The 22,621-nt window shown below is 39.5% G+C and overlaps 1 protein-coding gene across 1 annotated transcript in view; it reads left to right on the forward strand.

Annotated features, from left to right (window-relative positions):
* The window catches only part of PDE3A (phosphodiesterase 3A), an 86,471-nt gene extending 65,980 nt beyond the window's left edge, over window positions 1-20,491 (forward strand). Inside the window, exons 9-15 of the mRNA XM_018080860.3 lie at window positions 2,181-2,292; window positions 3,535-3,648; window positions 5,099-5,298; window positions 7,421-7,624; window positions 10,325-10,480; window positions 13,928-14,168; window positions 17,693-20,491. Coding sequence (XP_017936349.1) covers window positions 2,181-2,292; window positions 3,535-3,648; window positions 5,099-5,298; window positions 7,421-7,624; window positions 10,325-10,480; window positions 13,928-14,168; window positions 17,693-17,940 — 1,275 coding nt within the window. The 3' untranslated portion in view covers window positions 17,941-20,491. The remainder of the gene's footprint in view (window positions 1-2,180; window positions 2,293-3,534; window positions 3,649-5,098; window positions 5,299-7,420; window positions 7,625-10,324; window positions 10,481-13,927; window positions 14,169-17,692) is intronic.
* The last annotated feature ends 2,130 nt before the right edge of the window (window positions 20,492-22,621 follow it).

Genomic DNA, 22,621 nt, shown 5'->3' on the forward strand with positions numbered 1-22,621 from the left:
ATTGGAGCTTCCCTGGGCTTGTCCCTGGAGCAGGGACCACACCTTGGCTGCAAGGGCACCGTGCTCAGCCCATGGGATTCTAACTCCCAGGGAGCTCATGAAAGAGGATGCAGGTTGGGAAGAACAGATTTAAAAAGACAGAAGCATTTTAAAATGTTTAATCCAGAACAACGAATAAACAAAGGTGCACAGTTTTTCTTTTTTTTTTTTTTCTTTTTAATGAGGCAAGTTAGGTAGTTGACTTTGTGGAAGACATCAATGCCCTTTTTTCCTCCTTTTGGCTTGCCCTTACCTCTGACTTCTCTCCATTTTCTAAGAGAGAAAGACAGAAAAACAACCGAGATGTAGAAATGAGTTTCTTGGCTGTGGAAGAGCTGTCATTCATAGCCATTACAGTCAACTTTGCTTCTTTTCAATTCTGAAATTACCCACCTCTCAAAATCCAAGGAGAGGAAAAACATACTTTTATGACATGCTTTATTTGAGATGCCTGTCCAGTACTGCTAGTACAGAACAGTAAGGTTTGGTCATGCAGAATAATATTTCCTTATGTTTCCTCTTTTTATACAAAAACATTTTGATGGAAATAAGAAGCTTACATTTCACTGATACAAAACTAGAATGTAAGATTCCTCAACTCTCTGTAGGTGAAAAACTTAAGCCATGATTCCAGATAGATAAATAGTGTTCTATGCAGATTATAAACCAAATTATACATAAAGTCACTTTCTTCACTCTGCCTCAGTACAGGAGGGTCCCATGGGGTTTTTCAGAGAGTAAAGTTTTGCCTTCTGTAGGCCCTACCTTTTATTCTAAGCTCATGTCTTCCAGAGCACGGTAAATTATGGTAGGAACAGAAATAAGAGCTGAGGCCACCAGCAGAACCTCAACTGCAAGATATTGGTCATTAGAGGGTCATCATAGATGGGGTCAGACATCACACTCAGCCTGTCTCTGCATCGTCGCTGCCTATTGTAATGCTTTGCCAGAGTTAGTTCACATGCAGGTTTTTCCTGCTAGGGAATGGCTGTGAGGAAAGGGACAGGGAAGATCATTAATGCTGCAAATTCATATCCTTTTTTCCTGTTCTTACTGTAAAAATCCACAGCGGAGGAGCATTTGAAATTTATGTTCATTGAACTTTAGGTGCAGCTCACAGGTCCCAATTTATATACACAATATACAGAAAGAAACATTTGTGGGTAGATGTTTGATTTACATTCAGGTGTAAAACACAAAAGGTAATTTGGAACCATTTCTTATCGTATAAGCACTCATCAATCCAAATGTGCTTCAGACTGCTTGGCTCTAGGCGGTTCATTACCAGACAGATGGCACCAAAAGGACAGAACAACTCACAGCAGTAAATAAATAAAGAAGCTGAAAGGCTTTAGGGTCCAATTTCTGAAAGAAGTGAAAAGGTCAGGCAGTGATTTTACTGTGCCCCATTGTTTTGTATGTCAGGTTCAAACTTGTCTTCAGAGGTGCCCGTTTTGCAGCAGCTGCTGTCTGCATTTCCGAGCATTCATCTTTCCTGAACACCTCCTCACTGATCCATCCCGTTCTCCCTTCCCATATATCCTCTCCTGGATGTTTGCAGTCATCTTTCCATGCAGGAAGACTTGAGGAAGCTCTGCTTCCTAAGCCACTTGCTGCCTCTGGAATCCTGTTTAAGTCATTTTTTCCATTTCATTTCCAAAATGAGAGCAAAGGAAAGGAGATAATGCATAGAATCCAAATAGTTGCCCCTTTTGTCAGTCCTTCACTCGTTTCTCACTTTTCTGGGAATTAAGTCAAGGATGCTCCTTGGAGAAGTTTGTGGGGAAATTTTTTCCAGGCCACTAAAGACCTCTGAACATCGTGTGTGTAGGTTTTTGAGGTGCCTGCAAAATTTCAGGGAGGGCATATGTCTGAAAGGAAGAGAAGAACATCTGGAAGGGTGTAATGAAGGAATGAGGAGGACTGTTTGGTACTAATAGCTTTTCTGTCTGGCTGTGTAGCCACATTCCTATGGAAATGCAAATAGCTGCAGCTATAGCTGGATCAGGTGAACTTCAGAAAATACTCCTAGGAAAGCAGGTTTTCATGGGGTTATTTGACCGAAGGAGATTTATATCTAATTTTTAGAGGTTTTCTGATCTATTTGGCAACATGGGGTCTTTTGTGTTGTTTTTTTTTAGGTATCATACAGGCTTTTTGAAGACATGGGACTGTTTGAAACCTTTAAAATACCAGTGAGGGAATTTATGAATTACTTTCATGCCTTGGAATGTGGATACCGAGAGATACCTTGTAAGTAAAAATTCCCAACACGTAATGATGCTTCCTTAAAGTTTTGAGGATTTTCCACACACTTTGGTATTGAAGCCTTCCTTCTCTCATTATAGCACCTACTTTTTTTCTTCTGCTACATCACAACCAAATGGATGGTTCTCTAGTAAGAGGCTGGTGCTGAACTGCAGCCTCTCATGGTTTGGGGTTTTTTTCATGTATTTCGTGTTTCATGTTGTTTCATAACAATTCATGGCAAATTCTCTCCAAACCAGAAACCACATAAAGCCATCAGGTAAAGAACTGTTTACTGATGATACAAATTGTAGCCCCGTGTCCCAACTGGAGTTTCTTGGAAAACTTACCCCTCAAAAGCAACTTGGACTTTTACACAGTAGCTACCAAAGGAGATGAACTTTCTAAAACAAAGTATACCAAGTACATGATTGCATCCTGTTCTTCTGCAACTACATATTGATACTTTTTTCGGTGGGAACCATTCATTCACCAAGAAACCTGCTTTCAGTGATCCTCAAATTATTTACTAATTCAAATCCAATTTACCAAACTACTTCAACTGGAAAATGCAGTTGTTTTCCAAGGGAATAGAGGGAGTTATTACTTCCTTTTTTAGCTGGCAGATAACCCCAGTGTTGAGGAACACAGGACATGCTGTTTTCTCTATGATCACAGAAAAATATATGAAACATCAGTCTAAGAAGTCATATAGTCTCTCTGTCAAAATATTAAATACTAATTGGAACAGCTACAGTGGGAAGGATTTGAGGAAAGCTCCCTGAAATGCCTCCCAGACAGGTGCTTTGGACTTTCAAGAGTCCAATTTCAAATCTTTCCTTGTGTTTGAACCAGATCAGGGACTTGAAGCAGCAGATTATAGCCTGAAGATATTATAGGTAGAAATCTGACTGTCTGTCTGTCCTACTGGAGCCATTTCTTTTCATTTAAAATATTTAACTGGTGTCTGGAATTTTTGCGAATCTAGCCCTTTATTTAATTGTTTTCCTTACATGTGTTTTGTTGTTAATAGAGAGGAATATTTTGACTAATACAAGATTTATTTACCTTCCCATTTTTCCTGTCTATGAAGAGGTAAAACCCAAAACAACTGTCATACTCTTGATAAAAGTCTGTTTTGCCTCTGCTCTCTTGACTGGCACGAGATACCCACTAGATGGTGCTGATATCCCTCTGTCGGAAATATCCTTCCTGTTTAACAGCGCGGTCCTTTTCTTTGCATCACAGATCACAACCGAATCCATGCAACTGATGTTCTACATGCCGTGTGGTACCTGACAACTCAGCCCATCCCGGGGCTCCCAACTGTGATTAATGACCACGGGTCAGCAAGCGACTCAGGTATATTTATGTGTGCAAGTGTCTGTGTTGTATTCTTGAAGTTTCTGTCACAAAATTTGCTGTGAGAAAGCCAAGAATTGAAGATTGCTTGCAGTACTTGTTATTGTATAGACTTTTAAGTTCAGTAGCACGATGGATTTTGAAGGTGTTCAAGTATGTTTGTGTAACTTTGGAGAGAATGGAATTGGTCCTCCAAAACCTAATAATTTACATTTAATGGTGTGGGAATGCAAGCCTTTGTGGTCACGTATAACAGCAGATCTTTGTTAACATTTGGGGGGGTTTTCTAGGCAAACTGTATTAATAGTGCTTTTCAATGCTGCTTCAGAAGGATTTTAAATCCTTAACCCCTGCATTGTTTTGCTATTACAAAATTGCTGGGACATGCAGGTAGTGCCGTGCACTTGCTGCTGCTTGGCTGTCATGAAGTGGTTTTTTGCCTTTCCCCACTGCCTCCAGAAAGACTTGTTACCATTTGGCAACCAACCTGCAAGACCAATCTTCTGCTGCTTTATGATTGCTTATTATGGGAAACTGTTCTTTTTGCATCTCTATGTTAACTTCTCCAGGTCAGCTGTAGCAACTGCTGGAATTGTCTGTGTTTTATGGGAGTTCTCAGAGAGTTACTATAACAGCAAGAGTTTTTTCTGCAGAAACTACTCCCATTTCTGCTCTTTTGTTGTTGTTGTTTGTTAGTTTCTTTTTTTGGTTGGTTTTGGTGTTTGTGTGGCACACACATACCATCTGTGAAACTCTTCATGATGTTTCGGTGGGGTGGGAAACCTTTTTATTCCAGGAAAAATTTATTTGCAAGGATTGTTGATATCTTTGTAGGTGAGCTAAAATAGGTGGAATAACAGGGGTTGAGTCCTGTGGCTTTTTGGTGTTTGTTATTTGAAAGACATTGTTAGACTGCATGCAAGATCTATTCAAGCAGATTAAATTAGCAAAGCATCTCACTCAGTATCTGTCTCTGATAGGTGTATTCAAGCTGCTTGAAAAACAGGCTGATAAGAGGATTATCAGCAGAGATTCAAAGTCTAGAACTTTGTATTGGACTAGTCTATATGATGACTTTGTATTGACTAGCCTAGGTGAAAAAATTAGAGGAAGAAGTGGGAAGATCAAGTTACCCACAAAGCTCCAGCATGGCTGTGAATCCATGTCCTAATGATTGTAGGTTACAGAGTTTGAGAACAGGTTCTGCTGGATGGCTGGAAGATCCCCAGGTGGGATCAGAAACGGTTCCTTTCTGGTTGTTTGCCTTATTGCACTGGATCATGCACACTGTGTCAGAAAACCTGGAGGCCAGGGTGCTTTCACTCTGCTGCTATGTATTGTAATTTTGCTCCTTCTCTCCCGGCTTCGTTGCTTCTATCTGTTTTAGTAGGTCACTGAAAAAAAGCAATGAGGATGTTTTTATTGGTTTAATTTATTTATTTCTGCTCAGATTCTGACAGTGGAATCACTCACGGCCACATGGGTTATGTGTTTTCGAAGACATACACACCTACAGATGACAGCTATGGATGCCTGGCTGGCAACATCCCTGCCCTTGAACTGATGGCTCTTTATGTAGCTGCAGCCATGCATGATTATGATCACCCAGGAAGGACCAATGCCTTTTTGGTAGCAACGAGTGCTCCTCAGGTAAATAGATCTCAACCAGGGTTGCTGTTAAGTTTGGAAGGTCTTGATGACAGCTTTTCCTTGCCAGTGGTACCTGTGGCTTCCATTAAGCACAAGTCTGCCAAATATTTTGAAACAGCTTGTCAAAGTGACAGAAATAATCGCTTCACTTAGGGATTGCCAGTAAGAGTCTTCTTACACACCTTCAGTTAGCAGAGCTGTTAAGGAAGGTACTGATAAACTCTGTCAGGAGAAGCTAAAGCTCTGCTGACTGATACAGAATCTCTAACTGTGAAGTAAGGGAAGAATTATTCTACCCAACAAGGCACAGAAAGATTAAAATAAAATAAAAACTTGTATAGTTAACCACACCTTGCAAGTTAGTCTGTGCATGATCGTACCATATTTTCTGTTCTTTCTATTGAACATGAGCAGCTGCTCTCTTTTATGAAAGTATTTTTTCACTATGCATCTATTAAGGAGGAGGGGAGTGTGGAAAATAATCCCAGTTTTATAAATGTAGAATTGAGGCTTGCCTAGGGTTACACAGAAGGTACTGTCAATGCTGGGAGTTGAATTCAGCAATTCTGAGTCACTTTTTATTATGAGATCATCTTTCCTTGCTTTGCATAGCTGACCTGCCTGACTTCAGCATACTGTAATGAAAAATACTTCTATGGACAAGGAAAGAGAAAAGGATAGTTTAATGGTGACAATTGGGTAGGGATGCAGAAATTCTAGATTTGCTCCCCAGCTGGCATCCAGACTTGCTCTGTATCAGTTTCTGTCTATAGACTGATAGTAATACTTCTCATCCTTGCAAAAATGTTTTCTGTGATAGAGAAGTTTGATACTCTGGCCAGGTAAATAAATTGATAGAAGACGTGTACTATCCTTAAATCTAATTTTAAGAAATGAGTGCTTTGTGGTTGTAAAAAATAAAAAAAAAAAAAAAAGGAAGTTAGATGATTAGCTTTAAATAATTCTTATAAGAAGAAAATCAAATTCTTCCTATTATCTTTTGGGGGCTTGGTTTGTTGGGTTTTTGTGGGCTTTTTTAAAACCTGATATCACCTGAAATTTGATGAACCTATATTTGGCATCTAGGTTTTTTCTTCTTTTACATGACAAGCAATATCAACTTCCAGTAATGTTAAAGTACTGCTGTGTTAAAAATCTGCCTTCAGGAGTTGGGCCTGAGTAGCAGAATATCTCAAATCCTTACTGTGCAGTTAGGTCTGTGAAGTTGAATTTCTTCAGCAACGTGTACTCTGGGATAAAGAACAGATTCTATATTTTAGGATAGAATTGAATTCTTTCATCTCTAGGTGACATAAAAATATAATTAAAGTGAAAGCACTGGAATGTATGTGTATATATTTCTGTAGAAACTTAAAAAACTTATATCTATCTTACATGGAAGCATATTTCTGAAAGCTTTTCTTTCTATAAACCAAATTGTCAAAAGACTGAATGCTGCTAAGATGGAGAGGTTTCCTGGATGGTTGTTGTCCCCTTAAGTCCATTTTCTACATCCTTCTTTAGCTTCTGAGTGAAATTGCCACTCTTTATGAGAGTTATGCAATTTGTTTCAGTAAAGATTTCACCTGTTTTGGATTTTAGCACTGAGAAATCTGTCAGGCTGAATGTGTGTTGTCAGATTGCAAACTGGAATTTCGCTTGTGTCTGTGTTTGGAATTGATCCAACATGGACACAATTGTCAGGTGCAATTACCAAAGACAATAATCCCTGTTAACTGAGGTTAGCTCTAAGAAACAGGCAAGCACACAACCCTATGTTATATTAGTCATTAATCTGTGGCCTGAAACAGAATTATCTGTTGTCATATGATACAGTTTGGTCAGGAAGCAAAAACCCTGGCGCATAAAAGACCCAGATTTTTTTCAAATCAATCTTTCAATAAATCATCACCATCAGAACAATTCTGGTGTCTGCTATTAGTCCTGCCCAAATCACATCCTCAGACCTCGAGAAATTCTTTTAAAATAAAACCTCAACGAACAAAACGACCAAACCTGAACCTCCCTCGAGCATCCACCCCCATGTCAGTCCCGTTTTTGCACTGCTGTGATTTTGCTGAGATGTTTCTCAGCTTTCCATTGCCCGCCTTGCTTTCCACAGGCAGTGCTGTACAACGACCGCTCCGTCCTGGAGAACCACCACGCCGCTGCTGCCTGGAACCTCTTCATGTCGAGGCCAGAGTACAACTTCCTGGTCAACCTCGACCACGTGGAGTTCAAGCATTTTCGCTTCCTCGTCATCGAGGCAATTTTGGCTACTGACCTGAAGAAACACTTTGATTTTGTCGCCAGATTCAATGCCAAGGTAAGGTTCGGGTTGGGGTTTCTGGTGGAAGGTCAGAAAAGAATGTCGTTTTGGCCACAGCACAGCGAAAATTCTAGAAAGGCTGCTGTGCTGCTGTTTCCTCTGATTGTCCTTTTGGCTGCCGTAAAACATTCTGTTGAACAGTAATCTGACCTTTCTGTTGTTTTTTACTTATTTAGATTTAGTGGCACAGCTTCTCTTCTTATATATGTTTAGTGTTTTCAGAAAGTGGTTTAAGGCTAAAGATATTATGGACTATTTGAGTGTAAATCCCACTTACATCCTCCTTTTCAACGTTGTTTTCTTGTTCAACAGCACTTAAGACCTATTAGCAAAAGACTCGGGGGAAAATAGTCGAAGGTTTTACGAAGTTTTCTTAATGGCTAAATACTTCCAGTGAATTTGTATTGATTTAATCATACTGCTATATCATCAAGGCATGGAGATCATAACAATTGTGAAATCATAATTTCAAATGCAGGGAAGCATGATCTTTCTTTCCTCCTTTCTTTCAAATGGGTAAACCCCAGAGAAGCGTCACTAAAGATCTTTCCTGCACACTCCATTCAGTGAGTATAAAATCACAACCCTGGGAGAAACCATTCTTAAAATTCATTTACAGTTTCAACCTAACTTATTGGAAACCACCTCCTATCAAGTTACTTTAATAAACTCCATCACCCATCAAAGCTGTTGGCATGTTAACTAGATACCTGCCTTTGGAGCTGGTACTGCCTTCTTGTTCCTTGTGAGAAACACACCAAGAACAGTGTGTTTCTTATCCAGGCCTAGGACCTCCTAGCTGATTCCTCTGTATAAAAATGTGCAAAGATGGATTTCAGTTTCGTTGGCTGACATCTTTTGGGGATGTTTCCCTGATGTCTTCTGAAGAGGTGTGACTTGATTCTATGATCATACCTTGGTCCAGAATCAGACGTGTGAATAATCAGTAAAATGTAACTAGTTCTGAGCACTAAATAAGATCACTTGTTTCATTTTCCCTTCTGGACTAGATTGGGAGTTACACTTAGCCCAGTCAAACTTTTGCTCACAGAAGATTAATTTGTTTTTCATAGCATATTGCTTAGTATTTTTATTTTTTTCACAGGCCCATATGTAAAGGATTAGACCTGAGGGACCTAGGCACTGCATTGTTTGGTATAAAACTTTGAGGCTCCAAATAAAATTTAATCCAGGAATTTTAGGACTCTTGGAACATTTGGATTAGATCTTATTTTGAAAACAAAGCTGGGAAGAGTTCTGAACAAGTGGGAAGTTGCTGCTTTGTCCCTTCTGAAATGCAGCCAGAGGAAGCATTGCTGCTGCAGTGTTTTTGTACAATAACTCTTTGGCTGAGCACTTCCCCAGAATGTGTGGAATATAATTACCACTTGTCTTTGAGAAGAATCACAGTCAGTTCTTCACCTGTAGCAGGACTTTTAACCTCCAGCTTATTACAAACTCTGGGAGAAGGAGCTGTGCTCACTGGGCATTCTGGTGTCTCAGGAAAAGTTCATGGAGAGCTTGTGGAAGTCCTTCAATTTATTGCCTAGTGATCTCCGAGCAAGAGAAAGTCCCAGGTTCTGCTCCCTACTCTCTGGGCAGTTCCATGTGTTTTGGATACACATAATCACTAGATAAAATACATAAATAAACATCCCAGGTCATAGGAACCCATGGAGGGAGTTTCGAAATCTCTAATCTTAAGCTACCCTTTGGTAAGATGACTTGTCTTATTTAGGATATAGATACTGGTCTTTCAGAAGACAAATAAGTTTTGACTTCCTTGTTGCTGTTTAATTTGTCCTTTAGCCAACATGCTGAGGAGGTAAGTGCTGCTAATGAAACACTTACATGGAACTATCTTTGCAAAACCACCTCCCTCAACATCTTTTGAGCTGTAGACTGAGTAGCAGTCTCGTATGACAGCAATAAAGAAAACACTGTTCTGGTGTCACCTTGGGGGGTTCACACCTTGTGGTGCCTATGTTGGGGCATCCCAGAACCACTTTGAGGGGCTGGGGGACTGGATTTCTGGTGGAGTGTAGAATCAGGGAAAACCCGGACTGGATTTTGCCTGGAGGACAGAATAGGGGGAAAACTTGGACTGCATTTTATCTGGAGTACAGAATGGGGGAAAACCCAGACTGGATTTTGTCGGGAGTACGGAATGGGGGGAAACCTAGACTGGATTTCCAAAAAAAAAAAAAAAAAAAAAAATTAAAAAAAAAATGAAGTGTTGGACTTGATGATCTCAGAGGTCCTTTCCAACCCAGCTGATTCTGTGATTCTATGAAATAATTTCAGCCATACTAGATTAAATAGGGAAATAAACTTGTTACCTGTGTCTTCACACTGCAATTGAATCAGCATGGCATTTGATGGTAATTTATCTTTGTACACCAATTAGATATTAGCTTCTTGGAAAATGTCATGGAAAGATTGCATTTTTTTGTTGCCCTAGCAAATACTGATTTTCCATTATTAATCTCATTGCTCTTTGGTTTTCACCTTTTTTTTTTTTTCTATTTTTTTAAACATATTACCCTACAGCTGATTGTTAATTTCAGCCTGGGGTTATGCTTGTGATTTTGTTCAAAAGCTAAATATACTGTGCAATATCCCAGGGCTGAACTTCCTCTGTGGATGCATCCTTTTGCCCAGGATTACTGTCATGGTTTTCTTTTGTCTGCCCACCAGGTGAATGATGATGTTGGAATCGACTGGACTAACGAGAACGACCGCTTGCTGGTTTGCCAGATGTGCATCAAACTGGCCGACATAAACGGGCCTGCAAAATGCAAAGATTTGCATCTGCAGTGGACAGAAGGCATCGTCAATGAGTTTTATGAACAGGTAAATAAATGCGTGTCCAAAGTGGTATCTGTTGGTTGCATGTCTGGTGTTAAACAGCCCTGGAGCATGATAGTGCTGGTGATGAGTAAAAATCATAGAGATAGGGGAGAAGAGGATGGCTAGAGTTACACTAATCCATCCTTTTGCTGGACCAGTAAAAGTCCCTTGTCACTGAAGCTTCTGGTGTGTCCTCAAAGACCTCTGATGATGATATTTGTACAGAGCTTAACTGTTTTAGTCTATCCATACAGTGATCATGGTGAACAAGTGTTCCATTCCTCTTTTTTTGTTGTTTTTGGTCATCATGTCTCCCTTTCAGTGTTCTTTCATGCAAACTGTCTTTTCATCCTTACTTCTAAGTCCTTTCAAGATATCAACCAGTTCTCATGGCTCTCTTCTGCAGTCACTCCAGGTGTCTCACACTTTTATTGACACGTGGTCTCCAAAAGTGGACACGACATCCTTGTTGAGATGATCTAAACAGAGCAGGTTCTCTTCCCCATGGGCCACATCTGTGTTCACACACGCACAAAACCTTTATGGTGCTGAGCCCAACTGTAACGTTGACTTTCAGTTTATCACAAACTCCCCACACATTGATCCTGACTCATTTGTTATTTTTTAAGACAACACTTCCAGCTTTCAGAAGGTTTGTCAGTACAACTGCACTAATTATACAAGGCTCTGCTGATGGTAGCACAAGGAAGGAGGACAACCACAGATTGATTTACAAAGACCTGGGAGTACAGCCAGGCACTGGTCCTCTCTTTCTAGGTGTAAGGGAGCCCTTAATTGAACCTTTTCTCATTATAACCTATTTAGCCCTGCTGAGTGCAAGGGTCAGGGCTGTTCCCACACTATTCCTCTGTTTCCTGAGTGGGAACATATTTTGAATGGGCTAGTTAGATTAAACTCCACATCCTGTCTTTTCCAGATGAAGCAAACAGGCGAAATCACTGAACCAGACATCCCACAGACTTCTTGGGGAGGCTGTGCAGTAACTTGTAGTCACAGACTAATCCCTTTTCAAGCCTTTTCAGCTTCCTTTAAATTTCCTGCACTTACAGTTTGGAAAAAAACCAAACAGGATTTACTACTGTCTTCTGGAGTATGTAAAGAAGCGGGGAAAGGGACAAAATTCAGACACTGACCTGAAACTCCTTCATTTATTTGAGATCTCCTGAGGAAAAAAAAAACCAGCAAAAAAACCAATGAACCTTACGTCTATTACAAATATAGTTGGTTCCATTTTTCTTTTCATTTTTTCTGAAAAACAGGGAGTGTGTCCCAAAACAACCTTCATCTCCCAAATTTTCTTTGAGGAAATTCTTTTCTTCTTCATTACAACTGTCCAAATGAATCGTACTTCACATTTCTGGTGATGATCGCACCTTATGTGGGTGACTGCTGCATGCAGACAAAACCTGTTAGTCAGATATAATGATATGACTTTCCTTTGATCCAACATAAATAGTGTCAGAGGGAAGTAACTGCTCCAAGTGTTGGATAGTGAACTAAGCTTGGGAGGATACATGTGTGGGAAGATACCACATTATCTGTTCCACAATAGGAATCTGGGTTATTTTCCATCATTCAGAAATGGGACTCAGAACATTTTCTTTTTTGGACTTACTTTTGGCATTAAGAAGGCTAAGTTAGATTCTCAGTTCATTTAACCTAGGTTAAAATCTGTTTTTCTGTCATGTGATGTGCTACGAGAGGTGTATCAAACCATGGTCACCATGCTTTTGATCATCAGATTTTTTTCCGAGAAGGGAAAAGTCTTCATATTCTCATTTCTAAAAGGGAGAACATTATGGAAAGTTTGAATTTCCCTGGAATTATTATCAAAAAGCATACATATGTAAATTCAACCTATGCTGTGAAAATCATAAAATATCTTTCTTTTAATAAACTCCAGTTTGTTTGAAGAATTTCACTCCCATATAAATAAAACTCTGTTAAAAATGTGTTGTATGGAAATATCCAAAATCCAGTGTCATATTGTTACAGGAAGTTTCCTTCTCTTCCCTTCACATACCCAACATACTTGTTTGAAGACAGGTTAGACATATTAAATAGAAACAAAAAACACGCTGCAAGACTTTTCACATAATAAATAATGTTTTAGCAGAATATGAAAAAAGAACTTGTAAACATTTCAACAGTCAGCATTCTTCCCACTACTGACAACTCAAAAACAGGAAATCTCACATTATGTTGCTGTAAAGAAGAGCAAGCTGCCACCTCTTCTTAATTTGTTTTCAAGAATGGATGGCATGTTTCAGTGTTTTGTCAACAATAGTATTTTGTGTCTAATGATTGAACATAACGTTTAGGGGTGGGTTATTAAAAAAGCAACAAACAAAACACAAGGAAGTGAGCCATTTGCTGTACATGCTCCAAAATGTAGCTCTCATTCTTAGGCCTTCACCAAATACAGATACAGACACAGTTTTGACTAGATGCAAAGTCCATGACTTTTGGGAAATTTACTTTAGAAGGAAATAAATATAGGCAATCTGTAAAGTGATGGAAACTGAAAATGTATCTCCAAATTCTAAACTATATTCTCAAATATAGAACTCTGTATTGTATTAAAAAATGAATTTATATATCAAGCTTGATTAGGTAAATTAGATTTTTTTCTTGGGGAGATGACATCTGGTCTTGTCATGTCTACTCAGCTGACAACTCAGTGTTGTCACCAGAAGCTTTGCTGTGAGTATGTCAGATTTGGTTCTGCAATAAAGTTTTACTTTATTTTACATCATGAGAGGAGAAAGAAAAAAGTCTTCCTCTACCTTCCCTCTACCCTCTCTCTCCAAGAAAAACTAACAAAAAGCTTCATGGGAAAGGTTTACTGCTTTTGAGCTATCTTTGCTTTTGTAGGGATCATTCTAATAGTCCCAGGAAACCAATACTTATGACCCAAACCCCAAATCTCCATGCTATGTATAGTAAGGAAAAGATTAGTAAGAAAACTAGTTCAGTGAGATAGCCTTTGTTTGTAGAAGTTCAGTCTCATTCTGTGTAAACAGGTGGCTGACTACAAGGTTACTGGGAACTTAGAATCACAAAATCAGAAGGGATGTTTTTTTAAATAATGTGAAGAAACAAATAAAATAAAAACTTCCAAATTTTCACACTCGCAATGTAAAGTACAGGACAAGGGCAATGGGCAACATTCTACCCAGCCATCAATTCATCCTTGATCAAAAACATCCTTGATCAATTTGCACTGTCACAAGAAAAGAGCTGTAACTTTGATTAACCATTTGACACGATGGCGCTGTGGCAATGTCATGCTGGCGTGCTACGGAAGTGGCATTGGAGTTCAGTTGTTTTTCTTTCATCATTTTTAATTGGTTGGATGTGCTTTACCTTTTTGTGACACAGTTTTGTTTCGTTTACTTCAGAGAAGTTACTGCTATTTTCCATCTCCAGGGTGATGAAGAGGCCAGCCTGGGCTTGCCCATCAGTCCTTTCATGGACCGCTCTGCCCCTCAGCTGGCACACCTCCAGGAATCTTTCATCACTCACATTGTGGGACCACTATGTAACTCCTATGACTCAGCGGGGCTGATGCCAGGAAAGTGGATAGAAGATAGTGATGAATCAGGAGACACTGATGAGCAAGAAGAGGAAGAAACAGCAGAAATGGAAACTTGTGAAAATGCCGAATCCAGTAAGTTGTTCACGCTTATATTTTTCGACAGAACGAGTTCCATATTGTGGCCAAAAAACTAAGCAGAGACTGTGAACTGGTCAGGTTAACACAGGCCTCTCCAGAGTGACAGTGAGTCTGTGCTGTCCTTGGAGATGCTGGCATGTAGCCAGTTATGTTGGTAATGGAGATACTCCATGATTTCAGGAACTGTGCAGTTCATATCTACTACTCATTTCTACCTTCAGTTGAGGTTTCTGGTGGTGGATCACCCATCTCTGCATGAGGGCTTTCTAGACTCTTTCAGGACTGGTGTTAGTAGACTGCAACAATTTCACTTGAATAAAGGACAATTTGGAGAAGATTTTTCAAGGCAAACACTCCTCGTTTCCATGAATTACCATGAAATGAGGGTCTGAGGTGCTGGTGCAGTAAAAGAGGTTTTAACAGGGGAAGTATTTCAATGCAAGCCTCTCCAAGGTAATGTGTGGAGAAGAGTGATGAGAGAATTGGCTCTGACCATGGCTGCGTTGTGTGCTGGGAGCTGTGTCACTTGGCCCTTCTGGCTAATCAGTAACTAAAGCTGATAGTTTCCTGCCTCTCCTCCAGAAGGCACACAGTGCCAGTACTTGTCATACTGAGAGGAAAGCTTTTTACTTTGAAAGGAGATTCCAGACACTCATGGGAAGTGATCTTTAAGAGAAAAGACTGCAACTGTAGACCTATTTCTTTTATCAGTTTAATGCTGTATGCTTTACCTTTTTATTTCTTTCACATTCTTTCTCCCTCTGAGTTTTCTACTACAGTTCTTTTTTTTCCTTCCTCTGGGTCATCTTCCTCTCTCTCCCCTTCTAGGAAGCACCAACCTTAAGTGTGCTAGTGAAATATCGATAAAGAGCTTTTTCTTTTAACAGCCTCACTTTTTCTGATCTTTCCCACACATTTTCATGCCCTCCATTACCTGAGTATCATCCCTGTTTTCCGCTGAGGAAACTGAGAAGCAGAAAGAGTTGGTGATTGCAATAAGTCACATGAGCGACTAAAGCCTATGTCTCCTGATGTACAGAATTAACCTTTTATCTCTAGTAAAATCCAGAGGTATATGGTTTGTATTTAAGAAATCGTTGCTGTTGTTCACACACACACACACACACACTTGCATGTGTGTTAGGTTTAGCAGGTTCTCATGCATTAAAAATGTTGTTGAGAACAGCAAACATTAAGTAATATAACACACACACAGGTTGATTTTAGCATCTTAGGATCCCTCAGTTTTGTAATAGCAGGCAGAGCCACATGTTTGTGGCAGATTGGCCTTTATGGAATTGCCTACCAGGAGGAAAGTGTATGTGATAGGTAACCAACCCAGACTTCAAAGTCTGAAATGTTTATTGCTGTATTAAAAAGAAAGATGAAGGATGTTCTCATATATCCACTGGACTGTCTCACCTTTAAAATCCCCAGTTTCCTTTCATCTCATATCTCTGTATACTTATCTTCTGTATCACCACTAGCAGAGTCCAACAATGGTTTTTTCAGGTTAAAAGCACTGATCTTTATTAACTGTTGTCACATTAAAAACAGACCATTTTTAGTTGATTTCTGTTTTCCTTTTTAGTTTTTTTTCTGTTTTCTTTTTCACATTCTACTCTGCTATAGAACTTTACTAGTCAGCCTGGTGTTTTTAGGCTACGGTTTTCAAAACTTTAAAAATGAATGTATCAGAAGCTGTGAAATATCCAACAAATTCTTCCTACTTCCTCCTTACCAAATGTGGGCTGCTAATCTTCACAATCATGCCAATGTGTTACAAACTGTTTTCTTCAGGTTCCCTAAATTCTGTGTGACTGTGAGTCTGAATCAGGAATCTACGACATATTTTGTGTCAATATAGGGGGTTTACAGGTCATAAGAAATTTATATAATGATCAACAAAATTTTGGATGTTCTAAACTTTCTCAGTGAAACAAAATAAGAGGTTGAATTATCAGATGCATAGATATGAAGAGTTGTATAGATGTTAGTAAAGATCTTTTTCTTGATGGAAATGCCTTTCAGGCAGATAGAAATATAATTGCAGCAGAAAACACTTCAACTAGGTCCTGATAATTCACTGAAGCAGTTGAGATAAATTTAAGAGTTATAAAACCTCAAGGTAGCTTGAAATAATATTTGTTACTGCACAGGAGCATGTACTTTCACTGAAGGTCTGATGCAAGTGTAAGAATTAAACAGTCTCGGTCTTCAGGTATTCAGACAAATTTTAACACCACAGCAACTGCTCACTGGTGTCTGCAGAGAGCAACAAGATGTGGGGTCACTCAGGAAACCCAGGAGAGAATGTCCTGCTTGAGGCATTGGCAGGGTAGGGGCTCCTTATTAGTGCTAAACCTGAAGGTTTCCTACAGGGAACCAAGGGCTTTCTAATGAAGGATTGAGTTGGATTTGGTCTGTGCTCAGTGAAAAGCCCTTTGTTTCCAGTTCAAAAGCTTCAAGGGCTAAACGTTTTGGATCCTGACACAGACATACTTTAGGCAACCTGCAAATACTAATCCACGCAAATTTATTTGGTACAAAACATTCCCCTACGTCACATTCTTTAAAAAAGAAATCAGCAGTTGTCTTTGGAGGGGTTGTTATTTCAGTTCTGCGACTGCCAGTGGCACTGTTAATGACCAGGGAAAATTTTCAAGCTTTGTACTGTTAAGGAGTTAACAATCTCTGTTGGACAGACTATATTGACAGAACAAAACACCCTTCAGAGAGCAAAACACTTGTAGTGCAGCTGTGTCAGGAGCCATGAGAGCCACCAGTGACAAAAACACTTTATAGGTTAACAGCAGGGGACTGATGCTTCAAAATAAGACAATTGAGCTCCCTGATAGTATTTGGCTATATGAATACTTCTTCAGTGGTGAGACTGCTGCCAAAGCAATATTGTGCTAAAGCTTCAAGGTCACCTCCACTGCAATGGTAGAATAGTAGATCTCTGATTTGACAATGGAACATAGGAGTGGGTTCCCTCCTTTGATCACTAATGCTTCATTAGTAACCCTTCATTCATTATCCTTCTACAGCTCAGCTCAGAGGTAAAATGTAGAGAAAACAATTCTTTTTCCCTCAGACAATCAGCAGGGATCCATTGGGTTTGGGGAGGGCACAGAATTTAATAATGTGTGTTATGAAAGAGGCTGATCAGGGTCTTTAAGTACTTGATATTAAATGAGCAGAAACAGCTCAACAACATGCTTTATGCATAATCATTCAAGCACTAGATGCCTCTGTGAGCAGCAAAGTCAGGCACAACATGTAGCCTGGGATAGGATGAAGCTGGGGCTCAAACTGTGCAGGAAACCAGTTTGCTTTCCCAGAGGTCTGGAGAGGTGTAGCTTTCTGAATTTTAAGACTGTTTAAATTTGTGGTTTTAAAATTCTGTTGGTCCAGTTCCTATATGTCATAGTACCCCCTGTCTACTTCCTACACCTTCAGTCCCTTTTCCTTCTCTCGCAGAAACCAGTACATTAATGTCACATGGTGTTTTACAGGAAAGAAGAAGTTCAAGAGGAGGAAAATCTACTGTCAGATCACTCAGCACCTGCTTCAGAACCATAAAATGTGGAAGAAAGTAATTGAGGACGAGGAGAGGTTAGCTGGGTCAGAGAAGCAAGGTGCAGAGCAATCCCCACTGCACCAATCTTCAGAACAAATCCAGGCCATCAGGGAAGAGGAGGAGGAGAAAGGGAAGCCCAAGAAGGATGAAGAGGAGAACACAACTGTAGAACCAAACCAATGACAATATTTACAGCAGTATTTTAAGACAGATTGACTTGTGCACAGACTCTTTCTCAAGCCAGCACAGCATTTAGACACAACACTGTAGAAGTATGGGATAATGCGCCTACAGCTGTTTAATTTGTTTCTCTTTCCTTTTTATGGTGAGGTACATTGTTTAAACTCCTATGCTCAAGGAAGCTTTCACACTGCAACACCGGCTTTTACAGACTTTCTTTAAAGAGATTTGGGGGTGGGTGGAATTATATAAATATATATATATAGCCAGGGTTATTGGCTGCACACTTCAGCAAAATACATTTAGTGATATATTATGGTCACTGTGATATTTACAGAAGAAAGTTATCTAAGGAAATGCTGCTTCTGAAGAACATTTGCAGTTAACAGTAAGGTACCAGTTAAGTAGCTTTTGCTCTTAATGCTGAGGGATAAAAGTTCCAAAGCTTTATATGAATGCTGATATATCCTGCCAACACATATGTGTGTGTGAGGGGGTGTTTGCAAGTGTGAGTGGATGTGTGGAAATATAGCATAGTTTGAGTTCTTATTACACTAGCTGTAGCACGTGTCCCAGTACATGACAACAAACAGAAGGCCCGGATTTTAGAGAATTTGTGCCCACCAGGGAAATGGAGCCCATTTTGAGGAGCTCTGCATTCCCCATAGGCCTCCAAGTCCCAGTTTGCACTCCAGCTGCAGGCAGCAGCCTTTCAACAGAGACCACGCTGGCCCAGGCTGCCAGCCTGCCCTGTCCGGCTGTGCGGGCTCCTCCTCCTCCTCTTCCTCAGCACTTCCCGCACTGCTGGCGAAAGGGATGTGCCAGGAAGGTGTATTTTCCAAAGGGGGTCGAGAGGGACTGTGTGACACACTGCTCTGTTCCCCTGGAGAGGACCTGGCCCTCTGTGTGAATGGCTGTGTGGGGCAGCGTGTTTGGGCAGGAGGGAACAGAGAGCAAACGTGTCCTTGGAAGCGAGAGGCGCACTGTCAGTTCCTACCGCAACCTAACACCTCCATGCATCAATGACCAAATATATCATTTAAGAACAAAGCTAAACTGCATCTTGGGAGAGCAAAAGAAGGGGAGTGGGGAGGCCATTGTCTCCTCAGAGCAATGCAGGCAATGCATTAGGAGCAGCGTGGGGGACAGATGCCAGTCCTGCATCCACTGGACACTCGTGTGTCTCAGCAACCACTCACATGACCTTCAGAGAACTCGGTTTTTCAGTGTGAGGTGCTGGATGGGAGCAGTTTGTTGCTGGCATTCTGCTTAGAAGCAGCATGTTTGGTCCCACCGATATACATTTTTTTCCTTTTTTCATTTTTTTTTTTTTTTAAGAGAAAGAAAAAGATCAGGCCTGTAAGAAGAGCAGATCTTTTTTTTGTTTGTTTGTTTGTTCTGTTCATTTGTTTTTCTCTGTTGTTTATGCTGTGAGCCAAATGTCTATTTAAAAAGTTGGATATTCACTTTCAATATTTTATTTCACGATATTATATTTGTCAATGATTAGCTATCTAGATGTAAATATGGAAAAATTTTTATGGGTTCCTGTAGATAATGATATCTTTAAGAAAAAAAAAAAAGAAAAAGAAAAAAAGGGAAAAGTTGTTTTGTAAAGATAATTTTTTTAAAAATAAATACAAAAACATTTTTATACAGTGTAGCCATTTCAAAACCCCACAAAGTCTTGAGTAATTTGTATAGACCCTTATGGGAAGCCAGTGGTCTATAGAATCAAGGCTTCAAAATATTAATGCTCTTGGGGACTGGCCGCACCAACCAGTACCACACAATTTAGAGACTTGTTCCCACAGAAGGAATTATATACATAAAGCTCAGTATCTCTCAATAATTATTTGACTATATGTACTTTTTATACTTTGATCCTGCAGCCCTTTACTAAGAAGAGGTTTGCTTGTGAAAGGCAGAGTTCGTAGAAGTCTTTTCTGTATTAAACTTCTGACATTACACTCATCACTTTTTGCCATTGTTACACATTCAAATTTCATGATCCTATTGATACCTCCCCAAAAACATTGGAAAACATTCTCTATCAAAGCCAATCAACATGTGTGTTATTACTTCAGGGGTTCTTTTAGCTTTGCATTTCTGTCAGAGTGAACTTTCGCTCAAAACAGGATTTGGGGTTTTTACTGGTTGCATTTGCCTGATATGATCCCATTCTGGATTTCTACTCTTAGCAGTAGAAAGTTTGCCTTTCAGGAGAGTGACTAGAGCACAGTTCTGAATGCTCTTATTGGCAGAACTATTTAGTAAGTGCTTTCCACTGAAATCAGAAAAGCAAATTGCACTGTTATTTTAAAGGCAAAGGACATAGCAGAATTCACTCAAAAGAAAAAATGATATCTCCAAGACCTCAACCAGTCTCCAACAATTCCACCTTGCACTGTTTTCACACCTCTTTAGTCACTTTGATTGATCATTTTATTTGGGTTTTTCTTGTACAAGTGGTATGCATACCTTATAGTATGGGAAGGGTTTATTATTCCTCATTCTGTCCTTTAAAAATTAAACTTACAGAGATGCTTTAAAATGTCACATCTCCAAGCACTTTTTTTCTTGCTTTTCAGTACATAATCACCACAACTGGATCTTAATACTGGGTTTTATATTGCCTTTTCTAGAAGATGAAAAAATTATATTGCAGCAGGTGTTGGTGGGTGCCCAGTTGGTAAAATTACAAAGAAGTGTTCAAGAATGAGGCGAAATCCTGTAAGTGGAGTTCCACATATTCCTCTGAGCTGGCATATACAGGGTTGAACTAAGAAAAAATATCCTAAAAATGGCTGAAATGGAATCATTATATTTTTCTAGTCATCATTTTTGGTTGCCATTAAGTAAAATTAGTGTCAACTTCTAATTTAAACTTGCTTTCTAGATTGCCAATGCAGCTGTCAGAAATTGATACTCCTTTGCTACCCAAGCCTGTTTGTGGCTACAGTCTGATTAACTCGGGTCTTTAGAGTGAAAAAAATTGCTGACAGGCTTAAAATGAGAATGATCATTGATTTTATCCAGTGTATTAGTGAAATAGCTGCAATTGTTTAACTTGGTAAGAGGTGACCTTTTTCTGCACTCCAAATAGTTACTAATCAAATCCAATATCTGCTGGTGTCCATTCCTTATGAATCTGATTTTTAGTCTTTGAAGTGCATGTCTGGCAGGCAATGATTAGGAAATTTCCAGGTTGGCTTACATGTAACACAAAAGAAAATAACAGAGATATTTTATGTCAAGAATGTGAAAAACAATTTTATTTTTTCTTTTTGCTTTGGGGTTAGTAGATAACACAGCAGGTAATTTTTAGGGGGGTTTATAATATTTTCTAGTCCAAAGGAGGCAAAACTTTTGACCTGCAGTTACAGAAACCTTTTGGAGGTTAGATCTTGATAGTTTTCCACTTAGTGTAGTCCTTTGGTGGTGTGAACCCCAAACCACAGCCTGTGCAATAGTTTAGGGGAAAAAAAAAAAAGGAAAGAAAACTAAGTGTATCCAATCACCAAAATGCTCAGGATTTAGATGGGATGTTTACAATGTTGATATGGGTTTATGGTACATACTGTATGTAAAACAGTGTGTTAGATACTAGAGAAAGCAACCCCCATTTAAACAGTATTTTGCAGTAACAAAAGAAAAAAATTGACGTATTTTAGTTTTCAGTTCTTTAAAAAGAGGAGGAGAAAGATTAGATTGTTTTTTTCCTCTTGGATATTTTGTTCTCTCCAGTTATGTCACTTGGTGACTGATCCTGTTCTCTTCTAGTCTAGGAGAAGTTTGCTGTTCCCTGGAATTGGAGGGTTTTTGCAGTGATTGCAGCTCCCAGTGCAGTGACAAAGGCACTCTGCCCCTCACGTAACAATCATGTAGAAACACTTTTGTCCCTATCTTGAGAGTTTCCTGGATAGCCGTATGCTGTTTACTATGGAATGTAACATCTCCTATTACACTTGTGTTGCCAATGGAAAACATGCAAATAGACTGTGAAAGGCCCAAACTATTTAATTACCTTTTCTTTTAGGAGGAGTCTGAGACTTTAGCTTCCAAGAACCCAAAAATGCTGTCTCTAGAAAAATGTTCAAAGGACCACAGTTTACTATTTATGCTCTAATTCTAGAATCTGGTGTTTCTGGATTTGTTTTTAGCTGATGTACAGAGCACGTTGATGCTCACCCCTGAAAATCATCACCTTCTCCAGTAGAAAGATGATGTTTGATGCGATGTTGTGAGCCATGCATTAGAAATTAGTTGCAAGAAATAGGGAAAAGGTATTTTACTGTTCTCTTGGCAGTATTTTGGATTGCCTTCCTCTGTGACTGAAATTCTTTACAGAAGGCTGGGGAATTCCTGTCACACTGTGCAGGGTGCTGCCTCCAACAGCAAATGATGGTCTCATTCTGGCAGTAAATGGTTCCCAGGGCAGGTGTAATTTGAGAATGCATTTATTATCAATGTAAGGATAGTTGTTAATCATTTTTTACCCTGGCATCATGTGTGAACTTCTCTCTGCATCATCATCAATCTAAAATCCAAGACTGCGACTACTCAATACCTTTTGAGTGGATGCAAGACATAGAGGTCTTTTACCTTTAGTGTACTACTGTTAGTTCTTAAGATCTTGATGGTCTGATTTTGGAAAGGAAGTTAAGTCTGAAAAGGCTCAAAT

Source organism: Manacus vitellinus, unplaced genomic scaffold, assembly GCF_001715985.3.
Source record: "Manacus vitellinus isolate BGI_N305 unplaced genomic scaffold, ASM171598v3 scaffold_5_pilon, whole genome shotgun sequence".
Classification (NCBI taxonomy): Eukaryota; Metazoa; Chordata; class Aves; order Passeriformes; family Pipridae; genus Manacus; species Manacus vitellinus.